The 17,511-nt window shown below is 40.0% G+C and overlaps 1 protein-coding gene across 1 annotated transcript in view; it reads right to left on the bottom strand.

Moving 5' to 3' along the window:
• LOC139716762 (lactadherin-like) overlaps positions 1 to 17,511 on the bottom strand; it is a 36,062-nt gene that overhangs the window by 4,686 nt on the left and 13,865 nt on the right. The window contains exons 2-6 of the mRNA XM_071628299.1: positions 13,902 to 14,087; positions 9,807 to 9,911; positions 8,414 to 8,518; positions 7,758 to 8,078; positions 4,950 to 5,251 (exon numbers count right to left, since the gene is read on the bottom strand). Coding sequence (XP_071484400.1) covers positions 4,950 to 5,251; positions 7,758 to 8,078; positions 8,414 to 8,518; positions 9,807 to 9,911; positions 13,902 to 14,087 — 1,019 coding nt within the window. The remainder of the gene's footprint in view (positions 1 to 4,949; positions 5,252 to 7,757; positions 8,079 to 8,413; positions 8,519 to 9,806; positions 9,912 to 13,901; positions 14,088 to 17,511) is intronic.

The raw sequence follows: 17,511 nt of genomic DNA, 5'->3' as shown, positions 1-17,511 counted from the left end.
AGTCTAGAGTGTTGTTCGCTGACCCATTGAGCCAGCACTATTCTCATTCGGGGTCACTACATTTGATACAGAATGGGGGAGGCAGCGTGTTGCGTTCGTCTGCGTGCCACACAAACCACTCGCCACGATTGTATGGCTTTAAGAACTATGTAATATCAATGCTTGTGACTAGTGACCTGACACATTTTTACGTGTCTATCAGTGCAACGGCGTAGCCAGGATTTCATGTTAGGGGGGGCGGTTAGTGTGCGAGGGAGCGAAGCGACCGAGCCCGAGCGAGCGGAGCGAGCGAGGGGGGGAGGGTGTGGGAGGGGGGTGTCCCCCCTGCCACGGTAAGAACTTTTTGCATTTTGATGTTGTAAATGGTGCAATTTGATGCATGTTTTTGCGCGTTTTATCGACGTGAAACAGTCCCACTTGTTTATGGTAGCAGTTTATTTTGATGTAGATTATTATTGAACAATTTGCCTATAAAATGGTATAATTTAGATACACTTCTTGTATTGATTCTTTTCACTGAATATCATGAACGCGACTGAACCCGAGCGAGCGGAGCGAGCAAGAGGGTAGGAGAGGGTGTGGGAGGGGGGTGTCCCCCCTCCCACAGTAAGAACTTTTTGCATTTTGATGTTGTAAATGGTGCAATTTGATGCATGTTTTTGCGCGTTTTATCGACGTGAAACAGTCCCACTTGTTTATGGTAGCTGTTTATTTTGATGTAGATTATTATTGAACAATTTGCATATAAAATGGTATAATTTAGATACACTTCTTGTATTAATTCTTTTCATTGAATATCATGAACGCGACTGAACCCGAGCGAGCGGAGCGAGCGAGGGGGTAGGGGAGGGTGTGGGAGGGGGGTGTCCCCCCTCCCACAGTAAGAACTTTTTACATTTTGATGTTGTAAATGGTGCAATTTGATGCATGTTTTTGCGCGTTTTATCGACGTGAAACAGTCCCACTTGTTTATGGTAGCTGTTTATTTTGATGTAGATTATTATTGAACAATTGCCTATAAAATGGTATGATTTAGATACACTTCTTGTATTAATTCTTTTCACTGAATATCATGAACGCGACTGCACCCGAGCGAGCGGAGCGAGCGAGGGGGTAGGGGAGGGTGTGGGAAGGGGGTGTCCCCCCTCCCACAGTAAGAACTTTTTGCATTTTGATGTTGCAAATGGTGCAATTTGATGCATGTTTTTGCGCGTTTTATCGACGTGAAACAGTCCCACTTGTTTAAGGTAGCAGTATATTTCAGTGTAGATTATTATTGAACAATTTGCCTATAAAATGGTATAATTTAGATACACTTGTTGTATTAATTCTCTTCACTGAATATCATGAACGCGACTGAACCCGAGCGAGCGGAGCGAGCGAGGGGGGAGGGGAGGGTGTGGGAGGGGGGTGTCCCCTCTCCCACGGTAAGAACTTTTTGCATTTTGATGTTGCAAATGGTGCAATTTGATGCATGTTTTTGGCGCGTTTTATCGACGTGAAATATTCCCACTTGTTTAAGGTAGCAGTATAATTTTAGTGTAGATTATTAATGAATAATTTGCCTATAAAATGGTATAATTTAGATACACTTGTTGTATTAATTCTTTTCACTGAATATCATGAACGCGACTGAACCCGAGCGAGCGGAGCGAGCGAGGGGGGGAGGGGAGGGTTTGGGGAGGGGGGTGTCCCCCCTCCCACAGTAAGAACTTTTTGCATTTTGATGTTGCAAATGGTGCAATTTGATGCATGTTTTTGCGCGTTTTATCGACGTGAAACAGTCCCACTTGTTTAAGGTAGCAGTATATTTTAGTGTAGATTATCATTGAACAATTTGCCTATAAAATTGTATAATTCAAATACACTTCTTGTATTAATTCTTTTCACTGAATATTATGAACGCGACTGAACCCGAGCGAGCGGAGCGAGCGAGGGGGGTGTCCCCCTCCCACGGCGAGAACTTTTTGCATTTTGATGTTGCAAATGGTGCAATTTGATGCATGTTTTTGCGTGTTTCATCGACGTGAAACAGTCCCACTTGTTTAAGGTAGCAGTATATTTTAGTGTAGATTATTATTGAACAATTTGCCAATAAAATGGTATAATTTAAATACACTAGTCTTCTTGTATTGATTCTTACACTGAATATCATGAACGCTGTCTGTTCAGCAATCAAACAGAAAAAGCATGCACACGAGGGTGTAGATATAGGGGCATATCCCCTCCCACACGAAGGTGATTTTGCGTTTTCAGACCTGAAATTCAGCGATCTGGTGCAAATTTTTGGTGGAATACTTTTTCATCGAAGTGTTAAAATCACGGAATTTAGCTCTTATTCCGCATGTGCACCATCTGTGCGTATGTATAAAGTCTAGTGAGGTATAGAGCTTAGGGGAAGGGGGATTCCCCTTCCCGCTCGCGGAGCTTTTGCGTTTTTAGAATTGAAATAAAGCGATCTGGGTATAGCCACAGTCTACTTCTTTGCATGGCGGGGGGGGGGGGGGGGGCGAGCAGGGAGAAGGCGTGGGCGAGTGTTATCTCCACCCTTCCCTTCCGATGGAGCTTTTATCTTTTTAAGGTTGAAATTGAGATATCTTGTATACGCATATTTGATGGAATCAACATTTGATAAATCACCAAAAAAAAAAAAAAAACTGATTTTTTTTTTTTTGGGGGGGGGGGCTGAGGGAGGAAAGGGTCGATTAAAAGGGGAAATTCCCCTTAAGATACATGAGGGAACCTTCAGTTTTCGGAATATAAGTGATAAGTCTTGTGCACTCAGAATTATTCAGAATTTTAAAAAAATCTAAAAAGTGTACTTGGCTAGGGAAAGAGGCACAGAGGGGGAGGGTTTGGGAGGGGGATACCCCCTCCCAAGCACGAGAGATTTTGCATATTTTGAATTGAAATTCAACGATCTGGTGCACACTTTGAGTGAAATATTTAAAAAAAAATATCTTATTTGATGAAAGGTTGCAAAGGAGACCCGCTTCATGTGCATGCATACAGTATACACGCATTTTTTTTTTCCGCCTCCCAAATCCCCGGTCCAAATCTTAGGGGGGGCGACCGCCCCCATCGCCCCCCCCCTGGCTACGCCAGTGTATCAGTGGTAGGAGAGTTTTCCGCAATAGTAGAGTATGTATGATTTCTTTTTTCCTTTGTGATAACTGGTCTTGTTTTAACCTTTCTAATAAGCCCCTTGATGTTTAAAACTAAACCAATCAAACAATGCTACACAGGACAATAGTAAAGATGGCTGTGTCGCGGAGCTTATTATGTCGGGGCATGGCAATATAGCACACCACATAGTCCATGGGCCAAGACCCGAAAAATAGGTTGTTGGTACCATCTGAGGTGGCACAACCTTTTTGGTGTCATTTTGTTTGTCGGGCATAGATATGCTTATCAAGCTATGATAGCATTTCCAAATGAGTAGCTTAGTCATAATAAATGAATTTTTAACCAATTTGGTCTCGTATTTATATCCCTATACTTCTGAATCGAAACTAAACCGCTATACAAAGAAGAGCACTGCCTTCTGTATGTCCACAGGTGTTCTGTTGTAAACGCGGTGCGCTTAGTCTTTATTCAAAGCAGCGAAGGGAATATCCAAAGGGTTATGATGTCCACAGCTGTCACGCGGTGCGCTTAGTTCTTTATCTAGACCAATGTACCGTTATCATATCTAAAGTTCCTCATAAAAGGGATTATCTATACTGTTTTATACTACCCTATCAACAAATACATCAGTTTTAAACAAAAATCACTCTGTTCATTTACAATATCATTCATTATAATGTATCATAGTGTACCGGTACATTGTTTTTGCATTATCTTATATTGTTGGAGGGAAATAAAGCGACATTGGCGTGGTATCAGCGTTTTCACCGTATATATCGTTTTCACCGGAAAATGATAAATGATTGAAAAATACGGTAAAATTCACTAAGAATTGCTTTTGTTGTTGTTGTTGCTTTTAGATAAAAGGATATACACTGTATCATACGCTTTGGATATTCCCTTCGCCGTCTAGAATAAAGACTAAGCGCTGTGGACATCGTAACCTTTGGATATTCCCTTCGCTGCCTTGAATAAAGACTAAGCGCACCGCGTTTACAACAGAACACCTGTGAACATACCATAGAGCTGCATTTTACAGCTCTATGGAACATACAGAAGACAGTGCTCTTCTTTGTATGGCGGTTAGTTTCGATTCAGAAGTATAGGGATATAACAACGAGACCAAATTGGTTAAAAATTCATTTACTATGACTAAGCTACTCATTTGGAAATGCTATCATAGCTTGATAAGCATATCTATGCCCGATAAACAAAATGACACCAAAAAGGTTTTGCCACCTCAGATGGTACCAATATCTGGCCTGGCCCATGGACTAACACTTTCAACTGTTTAATGGGGATTCGACTCTAAATACCGCCAAGTGTTGGATAAGTTTTATCCATGACCCCCCCCCCCCCTCTCTCTCTCTCTCTCTTGATCTGTCTATCTCTGCAGGTGTGGAAATGATTGCTTGGCAACGCTTTTGTAAATAGTTTTATGATTATCTTTATTGTTAGTTTCGTGACGGGTTAATAGTGATTAAAGCTTTGTCAGGATAGTTACAATTGTTATAATGAAGCAGCTTTCATTTTAATTTCATCATCATTATTGTTATTGGCTGTTGTATCTGTTGTTCTTATAGCCATGCTATACCACCCTCCATACATCATTGTCTTTTTTTTTTTAAACAGAACTTCACCAGATTTTAAAAAAAAACCTCAAATTTTCTCTGTCTCTAATTATCTGTCCTTATGAAACTTTACAACGCTCCGCATTCCATGGTTAACACAAGCTTTAATGAACTTTGCTTTGACAAGCTTAAATGAACATTGTTTTGCATGAATGTCCTTTTTGCGATATGACTAGCATGCTGAGAGCTTACCATGTTGCTCCCCGTCAAAGGGTCTGTGTACTGATTCCACGTGCTGCCGTCAGTGCTGAACGAAATAGCGTACGACGTCACAAACTTTTTCGATCCTCCCCTTCCCTGCGTGATAATTCCCGACACGAGGTACGTCGACAGCAGATTCACCTGTAGCCATTCGGACGACGAGGAGGTTGACGGTTTCCAGGCAGACGTCCCATTGAGACGAGCCTTGTTGGCGCAGGCCGAGTTGGTGGAACACGAAGATGCAGTCAGACTGGAATCGGGGAGGACACCACTCTGCAAACCAAGCTCAAACCCTGGTGTCCAGCAGGAACTAACTGTATTACGTCATAATAATCATGGCAGTACTGATGATGATAGATCATAGTATTAATCAATTATTGTTAATGATAATGCGACAACCAAGATGAAATGCAATAATAACAATTGAATTGAAAATGATAGTAATGGGAATGATAATTGTTAGTGATAATGATAATACAGGTAAGAAGAGAAGAATGACACAAATTATCATCCAAAATTTTCATTACAGCGATGACATAGTGAAGTAAGAATATTAGCAATACTAAGGTATAGACTTTGACATCAATTCACGCTGGATACCCGTTCTAGTATCTATGTTTTGAAACTAAAGATAACCTATGCTCCTTCCCACCCTAGTTTCAGACCAATTCAAGTTAATATCCAATTCAGATCTCCCCACGGTGAACCACTGAATTTCACCTTGAATCACCGGTAAATTAATTGTGTAATTAAATGGTGGCTACCGCAGATAATCACTTTCATACTGACGAGAATGGTTCAATGAACTGGTACCTTATTAAGACATGCATGGCAAACCGGCCGACCTGTAGCACGGTTTATGTATTTTTACATTATGGCGCAAGCAATTTGCGTCGGGCTCCGGAATTAGATTCATTATGAATTCGTTCGTGCTTACTAAAGCGGAGATGGAGCTTTTTATGATTTAACTGATGTGTCCGATTCAACACAGACGATTTAGAAAAAAGAAAAATCCATTCGAAGCTGTACAGTCGAACACCAGTCAGCGATTGTGAGTTAAAGGAGACCTCCAGATTATTTTCATATTTTTACATTTGAACAACTATAAATTAGTTATACTCAGTACAGAGTTGCAGAATTTATATTCCTTGGGACGAGGAATAAGAATGTTTTCAAAATTCATACAAATTGCAATTAACAAGGATGATGACATGGCAGCCTTACCATACATGTAAATATGCATGAGTTGGTACTCAAGGAAGCAGAGAAAAAGAAGAAGGCATGCATAGATTCTACACAGGTGAACTTGATAAGCAAGCGGCAATGTACTGGTATTACACACCTACATTTGAGAGATATGTGAGGCTCCTATGTCAGCAACACTGTTCAGTGTAATTTGTCAAAGATTTTTCTGAGTTTTGGTTTCTCTGCTCAAGGACCACAATAAATTCTACGGATCTATACATGGAGCTGTTGATTAATGTACTACATTTTGTGAAATTATGAAAATCGTCTGGAATGCCCCTGTAATGCAGTAAACCTAAAGACACAGTGTGTTTTACTCTATATTCCTAAACGTACGTTTGGGTAGTAGAACATTACATTTGAAAGTTACAGGGTCTGCACACTGACAAAACTGACAAAAATAACAATAACAGGAAACAAAACACGATTTTTGATGTTTTGTTTTCATTTCGCACATGTTTCACCTTAACAACCTTTCACTATATGGCATTCATCTGGTAACCACTTTCCTATTTCTTCAGTGGTTACAATGATATCGACAACTGGAGAGTAAAATCTCCAAAATTCATTCGGTGTTTTTCTCCGCCCTGTGTGGAGTGTCACAGCAGGAGATTCATTGTGTGCACCAAGTGAAAATTGTGGATTTCATGAAACTTGTTTGCAATGAGTATAAACGTGAAAATATTTTTAGCACCTCCGATTGGAGCAGCTTAATTAAAATACTTATACTTACTAATCTGTCATTTAGATAAAAGAATCATTCGTCCAGATAAACATCGTAGGGTTTGCCTTCCACTTCAAAACCAGAAAAAAAGATGATAATATTGATTAGAATAATAATAATAATAATAATAACAATAATAATAATAACTAATAAGGTCTTATTTATCCAGGATAGCCTCTTCAGTGTTGCCACTGCCCTACCAGAGGGCCCTGTCATTATTATTACCCCATGCAGCGTTGCCAGGTACCCATTTATACACCTGGGTCGAGAGGGACATGGTGGGTAAAAACGTCTTGTCCAAGGACGTAAGCACTGGGTGGGACTCGAACTCGGGTCCTCCGATTGGGAGTCGGGAGTCTTATCAACTATGCCACAGCACCCCCACTATGCATGGCCGGCGCAGCCGTTGGGGCCTTGGGGGCTCGCACACTTTTTGTGCACCATACAAAGGAATACATAAGGTGTCATCACTTTGGGCCCCCACACTTTTTTTGACCCGGAAGTACGTAAGTGGCACTAAAGTAGAAATAGATAGGGATCTTGATCTTGAAGTATGGCGGCGGTAAGGTTATTTTTTTTTTTCTCTGAAGATTGTTGTTTTTTTTTTTGTTTTTTTTTTTGGCTTGTTAGCTCATGAAACCCAGAAGTGGGCCCCCACACTTTTAAAAACACTGCGCCGGCCCTGCTATGAATAACAATGATAATCTAAAAATTATCAGCATTGGGATAATAATTGTAATATTGATAATAACAAATATGTGGTAATAATTAGGATTGCATGATTACAGTGACAATACATTTATTTATACGAAAAAAAAAAACATGCTTACCATTACAGCACTTTATCCCAATGGTTTCTTCAAGTCCCACTGTTTTTCGCTCTTCGAGTAGATAACAGTCCGTGATGTTCGCTGCTTCCGGGGGGCAAGTGAACACGCCCACTCCGCTGACATCGTCGCCGGAGTAACTTCCCATGAGAGTGCTGTACACTGCCTTGAATCCCAGATGGCTGCATACCAGTCGCGACGCATTTACCGTCCATCTCTGGTGGGACGGCAGCAATAGATGACTCGGATTGGAATGAGTTGCTATGGCAACATACCCTTCAGCGTCCATTCCTCCTAGTACTTCTGCGTGATGAATAAAGCCGTCTGATTGAAGGAATAGTGAGAGGAACATATTGAAGTAACACTCAGAAAAGACAAAAATGAAATCGTAAGACCCTTGGTGACGAAAATGTTTAGAGTCAATTGCTGTAAGTTCTGATTCATCCAGGTAACGTCCCTTAAAGGTACAAAATTAGATCATTTTCACTGGACTTACTGTTTTGATTCCGAGAACGGTTTCACGTCCAATCCTGAACGCTTCATCAGCTCGTCTGATTTGTTGGCAGGAAGGCGTCGTGGCCAATCGGCGCAGACTCTCTCTCTCTCTCTCTCTCTCTCGACGTTATCGTCGAGGAATTCTCTGGATGACAGACCTATACATCCGGGAGTGGTTGTGTCGCAGTACCCCAGGGAGGGGTTTTCGGAGTTGAAGTAGTCGGCGTCCCGGACCTCCTTCTCGAACAACCGAGGCTCATTGTCTAAGTCTGACATTTTTGGCAGTGAAGTTGTGATTGCCGGTCTTCAGGTGGGAGAGGATGCCAAATTGCTGCCTAATGTGCGTGGTCTTCGATGTGTCACTAATGTAATTCTCTTGGCAACTCTGTCCCTGGCAGCGTATGGCGTAGGCAACGTTGCTTCTTTTTTCCATATATTTTGAATGGACAGATTTCTGTTTGAGCGTGTAAGCCGATTTGAAGTAGACAGGAATCCGGTTACCTGAAAGAATCCATTGGACTGACTCCGACAATAACGTCGCTAGTCCGATTGTGCCGATTGGCAGAGACACCTTCCCGCCATCAAATCAGAACAGCCGATGAAGCGTCCAGGATCGGACGTGAAACCGTTCTCGGAATTAAAACTATAAATCCAGTGGATTTCACATTATTTTGTACCTTTACTCAAGTATTCATAGCTTGTACAGTTTGATGAACCGCGCATTCCTTTTATAGTAATAAATTGCAGTGTGCACTACATGCAGTACTCTTCACATAGAGAAAAAGATGGGAAGACATCAATCGGGAATAGCCCACTGATATTTGGTTAAATTATCTGGATATATCATAAGCCCATTCAGCTATTCAAACCTGTACAAATAGGTGAATTCGTCGCTCCGCCACAAAGCACACGTTTTATGAGGATTTTGAACGCATTTTCCAGCACAGATTGAATGTCAGCACATTGTGAATGAGATGCTGTGAGCTCCGTACAGAAGGCAGTAATGTGTGTGGTACGATCTAGGGCGGCGTAAATGTTTCAAAGAAATTTGATGATCATAGATTATAAGAAAATCATTTCTTATAAGAGATAAACGTAGACAGGTCGAGTCTGGCTTATGCCATGAGCAAATCAGGAAAGCAGAAGATGTCACGGAGGGCGTTGTTTGGTGGCAGGTTGTCAATGACGTCTAAAATGATCTCGAACTAAGCGATAGACGAAGTAGAAGAAGTATCAGATGACGAAGGCGAATAACATAAAATCTAATGTTATCTCCACCTATTCGTCTTTATACGTAATTTTGAATGTACTCCTTCATTGCGTCTGTTTCCAAATTGGGGGTCAGTTCAGTAAATGTTGCTGTTGGTGTTTTGGTCTTGTGTTTGTTTGTTTGTTTGTTTGTTTGTTTGTTTGTTTGTTTGTTTGTTTGTTTGTTTCTTTGTTTCTTTGTTACTTTCTTTCTTTCTTTCTTTCATTCTTTCTTTTGCTTAATGTTGAGGGCATTAGAAATGAAAAAAAAAGACAGAAAAAACAAGCAGTAACCCACTCTCTATTTACCGAATGCACACGTAACGCCTTGATATCCAGTAGGACAAGTGCAACTGAAGCCTTCCATAGTCTCTGCACACGTCCCTTCATGCTGACACGGGTTTGACAAACAGGCTAGGATGGGGGAAGAGAGAAATGGAAAACAACACAAAGACCGATTATAGTCTGATTCTGTCCAGATAGTATTTTCTTGAAGTAAACAACAACTTTTCAGAGCAAAATCATCAACAACTGTGGTAATATTTCTGATGCTACTGATGCTGCAATAAGCAAAAAAAAAAAAAAAATACCTGTAAGAGATTGTAATACTTGCTGTAGGTATGAGATAATGATAATGGAATAGCAATACTTTTAAGGAAACAAAAATCGTCGTTATGATAATGATACGAGTTTTGTACCCATGTTAACCTATGGTATCATTCAGTTTTAATACTGCTCTTGGAGAAGCTCACGGAGGCCCTACACGTAAGGCTTACAAATGTACGAACATTATTTATTGCACGTTGGTGGAGCAGAATCAGTATCCCCTATCTTCTACAGTAAATGCCCGTCCAAATAATTCACATTTTTTCTTGACTAAATCGGAATGAACGGAAGCGTAACTCTTATCTGTTTGCAAGGACATACTTACACACGTACGCCCACACACTCACAATACACTTAGATACACAACAAATTTGACATCTACACTAACAGTTTACTGTGAGTAAGCATTCAGCGGGGAAACGGGAGGGGGAAAAAGCCACACACTTGAAAGCAATACCAAGTAGAAGTATTCCCAGCTGAGTACCCTCTCAAGTTTTGTTTGCCGCCCTCTACTGACAAAAATCATTGTCATTACCATGCCCTTTGCAGTAACAGCTATCGTGGGTCCGGCTTCCTACACATCGAAGAAAATAATACACAGAACATGGATCGACCCAATTAGAATGATCAAAGCCGTGACCACGATATTCCATCAGTGCTGTCAATATGTCATTAGATATTTGATAAATGAAATAAGCCATCGCAGCGAAATGAAGCGAGGAAAAGTAGGACGAAGTATACGACAAAATTGAACAATAGGTGATATTGTGATATTTAATTCATCCATCCACTTTAACTATTGGAATTTCAGCCTATCCACTTTATTTCCTTTAGCCACTTACTAGCTCTGTGTTAAAGATGAATTTCGTTCTGAAGCATTATCTTTTTCTTTGAGGGTCATGCAAAATTTCATGTCATTTCTCTTGGCACGTTTGTTATGTTATAAATGGACGGTATTATTTGAAATATATATATATATATTGGACTCTATGTTGGGAAAATAATTGATTTAGCAGTCAAAAAAAAATAACAGCTGCTGTTTATTTTGTTTTCATGTTAATGTCGTTGTTAACCTAAACCTGATATTGAATGAAATTCAAATAAAGAATGTCATAAAGCAAAAATTGTGTGTGTGTGTGTGTGTGTGTGTGTGTGTGTGTGTGAGAGAGAGAGAGAGAGAGGGTGCGTGTGTGTGTTTTTACGTCTCATTTCATTATCACATATTTTTTATTCCTCTGGGAGTGGGTAGGGGAAGGGGAAGGAGAGTAAATTGATGCTCCAAGATGCCATCATGTAGATTTTACGACTTGAATGCAGTTCTATCAACTGAAGGTTTTTTTTTTTTTTTTTTTTTTTACGGCAAAGTATTATAGTTATTAAAATGGAGTCAGTGAATTAAGCAAGACTTTGGTAGAAGTCATCAGTGACATGATGTGAAATAAAGAATAATTCGTTCAGTAATTACAAGAGGCATGCAACTAGAGTACAGGACAAAGAAAGACAGTAAATAACATACAAGGGAATTTCACGTAAACACTTGTTTAGCATTAGGCGATCAAAAAAGATGCAATCCAGCACAACACGATAAAAGTACTAATTTCAGCACTCGTATACAACAAGTTAACACGTACTACAGTACTTCACAATGACTCTTAACTTGCTTCACGAGGTTAGAGAAAAAATATAACAGATAGAGTTTATAACAGAAAACATGAAAACAATCTGCTCATCTCCTCCTAGAGAAGAGGGAATCTATACAAACACGAATTATCCAGGGTTATGTGAAAATTAATTTGTTGGGGAAAAAAAATTAATAAGTGTGAGCCAAAAAAACTCACGATAATCGAGATATTATCAAATCGATGAAATAGTCAGTTGATTGATGAAAAACAGTCATGTAAGTTTTTTGTTTTTATTATCTTCAAATCACCCCTTTTCTCGTGCAATACGAATGAATCAATGATAATCTGATCATACAGAGTACTCTCCCTGAACCACCCCTCGATCCTCCATATTACTGCCACCCTGTTTAATTTCTTCATTCTTCATCTCCTTCCCGCACTTTCTGTCCCCTATCTCCATCTTCTCCCTCTCTCAAAGCTCCTTCATCTCTCCTTTATTTCCTCTCTCTCTTCTATCTAACTCCTCCTTCTCTCCCCTATCTCCTCCTTCACCTTTCCTCCTCTATGCCTCTCTTCTATTCTCTATCTCCTCCTTCTCTCTCAAAGCTCCTCCATCTCTCTTTCATCTCCTCCCTCTCTTCTATCTAACTCCTCCTTCTCTCCCTATCTCCTCCTTCACCTTTCTTCCTCTATGTCTCTCTTCTATTTTCTATCTCCTCCATCTCTCTTCCATCTCCTCCCTCTCTTCTATCTAACTCCTCCTTCTCTCCCTTATCTCCTCCTTCACCTTTCTTCCTCTATGTCTCTCTTCTATTCTCTATCTCCTCCTTCTCTCTCAAAGCTCCTTCATCTCTCCTTCATCTCCTCCCTCTCTTCTAACTCCTCCTTGTCTCCCCATCTCCTCCTTCACCTCTCCTTCTCTATGTCTCTCTTTTATTCTCTATCTCCTCCTTCTCTCTCAAAGCTCCTTCATCTCTCTTTCATCTCCTCCCTCTCTTCTATCTAACTCCTCCTTCTCTCCCTATCTCCTCCTTCACCTTTCCTCCTCTATGTCTCTCTTCTATTCTCTATCTCCTCCTTCTCTCTCAAAGCTCCTTCATCTCTCCTTCATCTCCTCCCTCTCTTCTAACTCCTCCTTGTCTCCCCATCTCCTCCTTCACCTCTCCTTCTCTATGTCTCTCTTTTATTCTCTATCTCCTCCTTCTCTCTCAAAGCTCCTTCATCTCTCTTTCATCTCCTCCCTCTCTTCTATCTAACTCCTCCTTCTCTCCCTATCTCCTCCTTCACCTTTCTTCCTCTATGTCTCTCTTCTATTTTCTATCTCCTCCATCTCTCTTCCATCTCCTCCCTCTCTTCTATCTAACTCCTCCTTCTCTCCCCATCTCCTCCTTCACCTTTGCTCCTCTATGTCTCTCTTTTATTCTCTATCTCCTCCTTCTCTCTCAAAGCTCCTCCATCTCTTCTTTATCTCCTCCCTCTCTTCTATCTAATTCCTCCTTCTCTCCCCTATCTCCTCCTTTCCTCCTCTATCTCCTCCTTTTCTCTCAAAGCTCTCCATCTCTCTTCTATCTCCTCTCTCTCTGCACCATCTCCTCCTTCTCTCTTCTTTCTGCTCCTTCTCCCACATCACTCTTTCTCTCCCTTAGTCCTCCTTCGGGAGAGGGGGCGCCCCGCCGGTGTTCCCCCCTCCTGGATCCGCTACTGTGATGTCAGAATCTTTGCTATAGCTTGTGTTAAAAACAGGTGCAAGACATGGCACCAGTGGTGTACGCATTATACTTGAGCCAGGTGAGATTTTTTTTTTTTTTTTTTTTTTGGTACTCTAGCTAGCTTCTTTTTGAGAGTTCTCACGAGATCCTCCTTAAATGTTTCGTAAGATTTTTTTTTTCGGGGTCATCCCTCGAGACCGACCCCCCCCCCCCCCCCAAAAAAAAAAAAAAAAAAAAAAAAAAAAAAAAGGTACACGACTATGATACAGCACATGAGTTTGACATTACAATATGGGGCGTAATGTGTCGGTCTTGTGGGCCTTGTTTGCTCGTAGACTATCGTGGACGGTATAACTCGTGGACTGCATGACTCATGGGCTGTGTGATTCGAGGGCTGTATGATTCGTGGATGTCGGTCTCGTGACGTGCACCCATATTTTTTTTTTCAGGTCCATTTCCGTACTTGCCTGGCGGCGCGCACATGTATCTGGTAGAAGGCAGGACATCTTTCAGCTCCGGAGGGACAGCCAAACGATGTTCTTGCTCTGACGGTAACAGCTTCATAAGATATTGAATCATTTCGCCATTCTCGCCCCGCATCTCTGGGCAGGACGTCTGAGAGATGAAAGGGCATTGCTCCTCAGACGGCTCCCCTACGAGGAAATGACAATAGTGACTTTTTTGACACTGAATAATATTATTTTTTAGACTAAGGACTTTGAAAATAATCGATTGTAAAGTGCCTTATTACATGCACAGGACGTTTCACACACTGTAAATAAATGTAGAAATTTGTTATACTATGAACAAACCATCCGCAACGCGTCACCTGATAAAGGTCCAGCAGAGAGAGAGAGAGAGAGAGAGAGAGGGAGAGAGAGAAAGAGAGAGAGAGAGAGAGGGAGAGAGGGAGAGAGGGAGAGAGGACAGACTGATTTTGTCTAAGATCACTAAAATCACATACGATGCCTGTCGGGTATAATGAACCTCTAGCTCCAGTGATCGAAGCTTCCTTTATAAACACTTTGTTACATGGGTTACACAGCTCCCCTACCAATTCCCTAATGAAATGAAATAAGTATTAATAAAGGGTTCAACAACGCATCCACCGTCATTTTATTTGCCACACTGCATGACCATGATATTTATTACAATTTTTAGAGATATAATTATCATTATCTCGTGTATGTACAGCACTGCAGTATGTACGCCAGGGAAACCCGTGCACAAGAAAAGGGAATATTCATTATTGTCGGTGAGGACCTGAAATTTGATTAAATGCCCGTATCAGTGGACCTACTGCAGCAATTTAATTGTCACTCTAGTAATCAACATAATTGCAAGAGTATTGGACTATTAATAATCATTGATAAGCTTTTTCGACAAAATCAACCAATTTCAATCAACCAATACCATTATCACTGCAGACCTATGAAATTATAATGTGTTATTTTGATACCAGTCATTAAAAAAAGTGGTGATCACCTTTTAGATTATCTCTTCTATTTCCACGTACGTGATGAGTATATGATTAAAGGAGAAACTATGGTGAATATTATCCTCGTTATTTTCATTGCTATAATCCTTATTAATTGGAACGTTAATCATTTTAAATTCCTTTTTACCATTTCCACCACAGAAAAGTTAATGACCAAAAATAAACACAAACAAACAAACAATCCAAAACAAAACCCGAAGTATTTTCTGATTTCATTCCCTGCAAATGCGTTCTTTCCAGCGTATGTAAGAAATTCGCACTGAAAATCATTTATCTGTACAGTGGACTTCCACTATAATAAAGTACTTGGGACCGGCGGTTTTCTTTCGTTATATCGAAATTTCGTTACAACCAAACGAATGAACAATAAAACAAAAACGGTGTGTAACTTTGCATCCTGAATTTTTCACTTCGTTGTCACCACAATTTCGATAGAACGGGAGTGCACTGTACAGATAAGTATGTCCATTAGATGGCGTTGTTGTAAACATACCTAGTATATGAATGAAACTGCAGGATCCAACGAGGAGAATCAGCACAACCTGGCATGAAATTGCAAAGACTTGGCATGTTTTGCTGGAGCCGGCATACATAGGATTCACATCACGAGATTGACAACAACGAGTCATAAAAGATCACGCGGCTTATATAATCATAGAGCTAATGAACTAGGGGAGAAAAGTTATAACAAGGCCCACGAGCTTGACATCAATTTTAAGTAGGTCCAAGAGCTATACGGTCAATAAGCTACACACTAGGCAAAAAAAAAAATGTCCTCACGCTTAACATTACATTACGAGGCTTAGTGTACGTAATGTCAAGCTCAAGGCCTCTTTACCTATGTAGTCTGGGTGCTAGAAGCTAGACATTGTTTACAATCCACCCAATGCATTTGAATGGTTTTGCCTTATTTCGGGGGTGTTTTCATCCTAATCTGGATGAGGCAACTCTTGTATCCTGGAGAGTTTTGAAATATTCACGACGGCCTCCAAAATTTTCCGCAAAAAAATGAAGATATTCTCATGCACTTCCTTCTGATGGTGAACAATTGAAAACAATTGAAGAGTTTGTTTGCAAAAACCGATAAGTCCATATTTGCCAAATGGAGATCTCTGCGATTAAAGGTCGAGAAAAATAAAGAGAATAATAAGAAAATTTTTGTTTCTTTTGACCATAACTTTAAAGATATACCTTTACATGTAGTGGCCAATATATCATTTAAAAGGTATTATTTTGTACTTTATGACAAAGATCGTACTTCAAAATCTTCAAAAATGGACTTATCGGTTTTTGCAAACAAACCCTTCAATTGGTGGTTTTTAACTATTTCGAGGATGCTGAAGCCAAATCTGAATGATGCAATTACTCTTGCATCCTAAAGGGTTTTGTGATATTCAAGAAGGCCGCCAAAATGACCACCAAAATTAAATGGAAATTTCCATGCCTTGTCCTTCAAAAAGAAATGAAAATTTGGAATCTATTGTTGGTTTCATCTTATTTCGAGGGTGCTGAATCCGAATCTTGTAAGATGCCTCTCTTGCATTCTTGGGAGTTTTGACACAATATCCAAGATGGCCGCAAAACATGGACGCCAAAATGGCCGTAAAAAAAAGAAAAAAAAAGAAAAAAAAAACTTCAATTCTCATCCATTTCCTTCTAAAGGGTAAAGATTGATAACACTTGATGGTATGACCCTATTTTGAGCGTGCTGATTCCGAACCTGCAGAATATTACTTTTGCATCCTCGAGGGTTATGACACTGTATGACACAATAAAGATGACCGCCAAAATGGACGCCAAAAACAGAAATTCCCATGTAGGCACCTATTTCCTTCTAAATGTTGAAAACATTTGAAATCAATAGGTGATTTTACCCTAGTTCGAGGGTGATTAATAAGAATCTGGTTGATGCATCACTCTTGAATTCTTTTGGATTTAGAGATGTTCAAGATGACGGAGAAAATAGCTGTAAGAAATTGAAATTCCACTTTAGATACATTTTTCGTGATGAGCTGAGTGAACTTCAGTTTCTCTTATCCGACGAAAAATGTCTTCTAAATTCCTATATATTTTCTTATAAGTGGTGAAACATTGTGCACAAAAATGAAGCGGGTTATCGAACCCGTGGTGAAAAAACAACAACAATATTTCTTATTATTAGATCCAGTTCAGTTGAGTGAATCTATCAAATCAGCTAAAAATTAATGATATTAAAATTTACTGTCACAAATTTGGTGCTTGTATTAACCTACCGAGTTATTTCGATATTTTTCATGTGGAATTTTAACGCATCCTCTCCCCCCCCCCCCCAAAAAAAATGATACTGACATCATACTGAAAATTAAAAACTGAAAAAAAAATGAAAGGTACGACTGAAACTTAGATAAGAATAAAAAGATGTGAAATTACCCCATTTCGGCTATCGATAGAGTAATATATTTGTAGCTTGCTGGTATTTGGTGTTAAATCTTCTCATGTATTCTTATGAAAGTTGTTGCATATTCCAATTACGTCATTAGAAATGACTGCAACCATGACCAATATAGTGCACTGTAGATATAATGCGGGTGATTTCAAAA

This window comes from Diadema antillarum, unplaced genomic scaffold (assembly GCF_040938485.1).
Source record: "Diadema antillarum isolate AM-2024a unplaced genomic scaffold, OU_Dant_1.0 scf00000007, whole genome shotgun sequence".
Classification (NCBI taxonomy): domain Eukaryota; kingdom Metazoa; phylum Echinodermata; class Echinoidea; order Diadematoida; family Diadematidae; genus Diadema; species Diadema antillarum.
The sequence above is the reverse complement of the archived record's forward strand: the minus strand, read 5'-3'. Positions and strand labels throughout refer to the sequence as shown.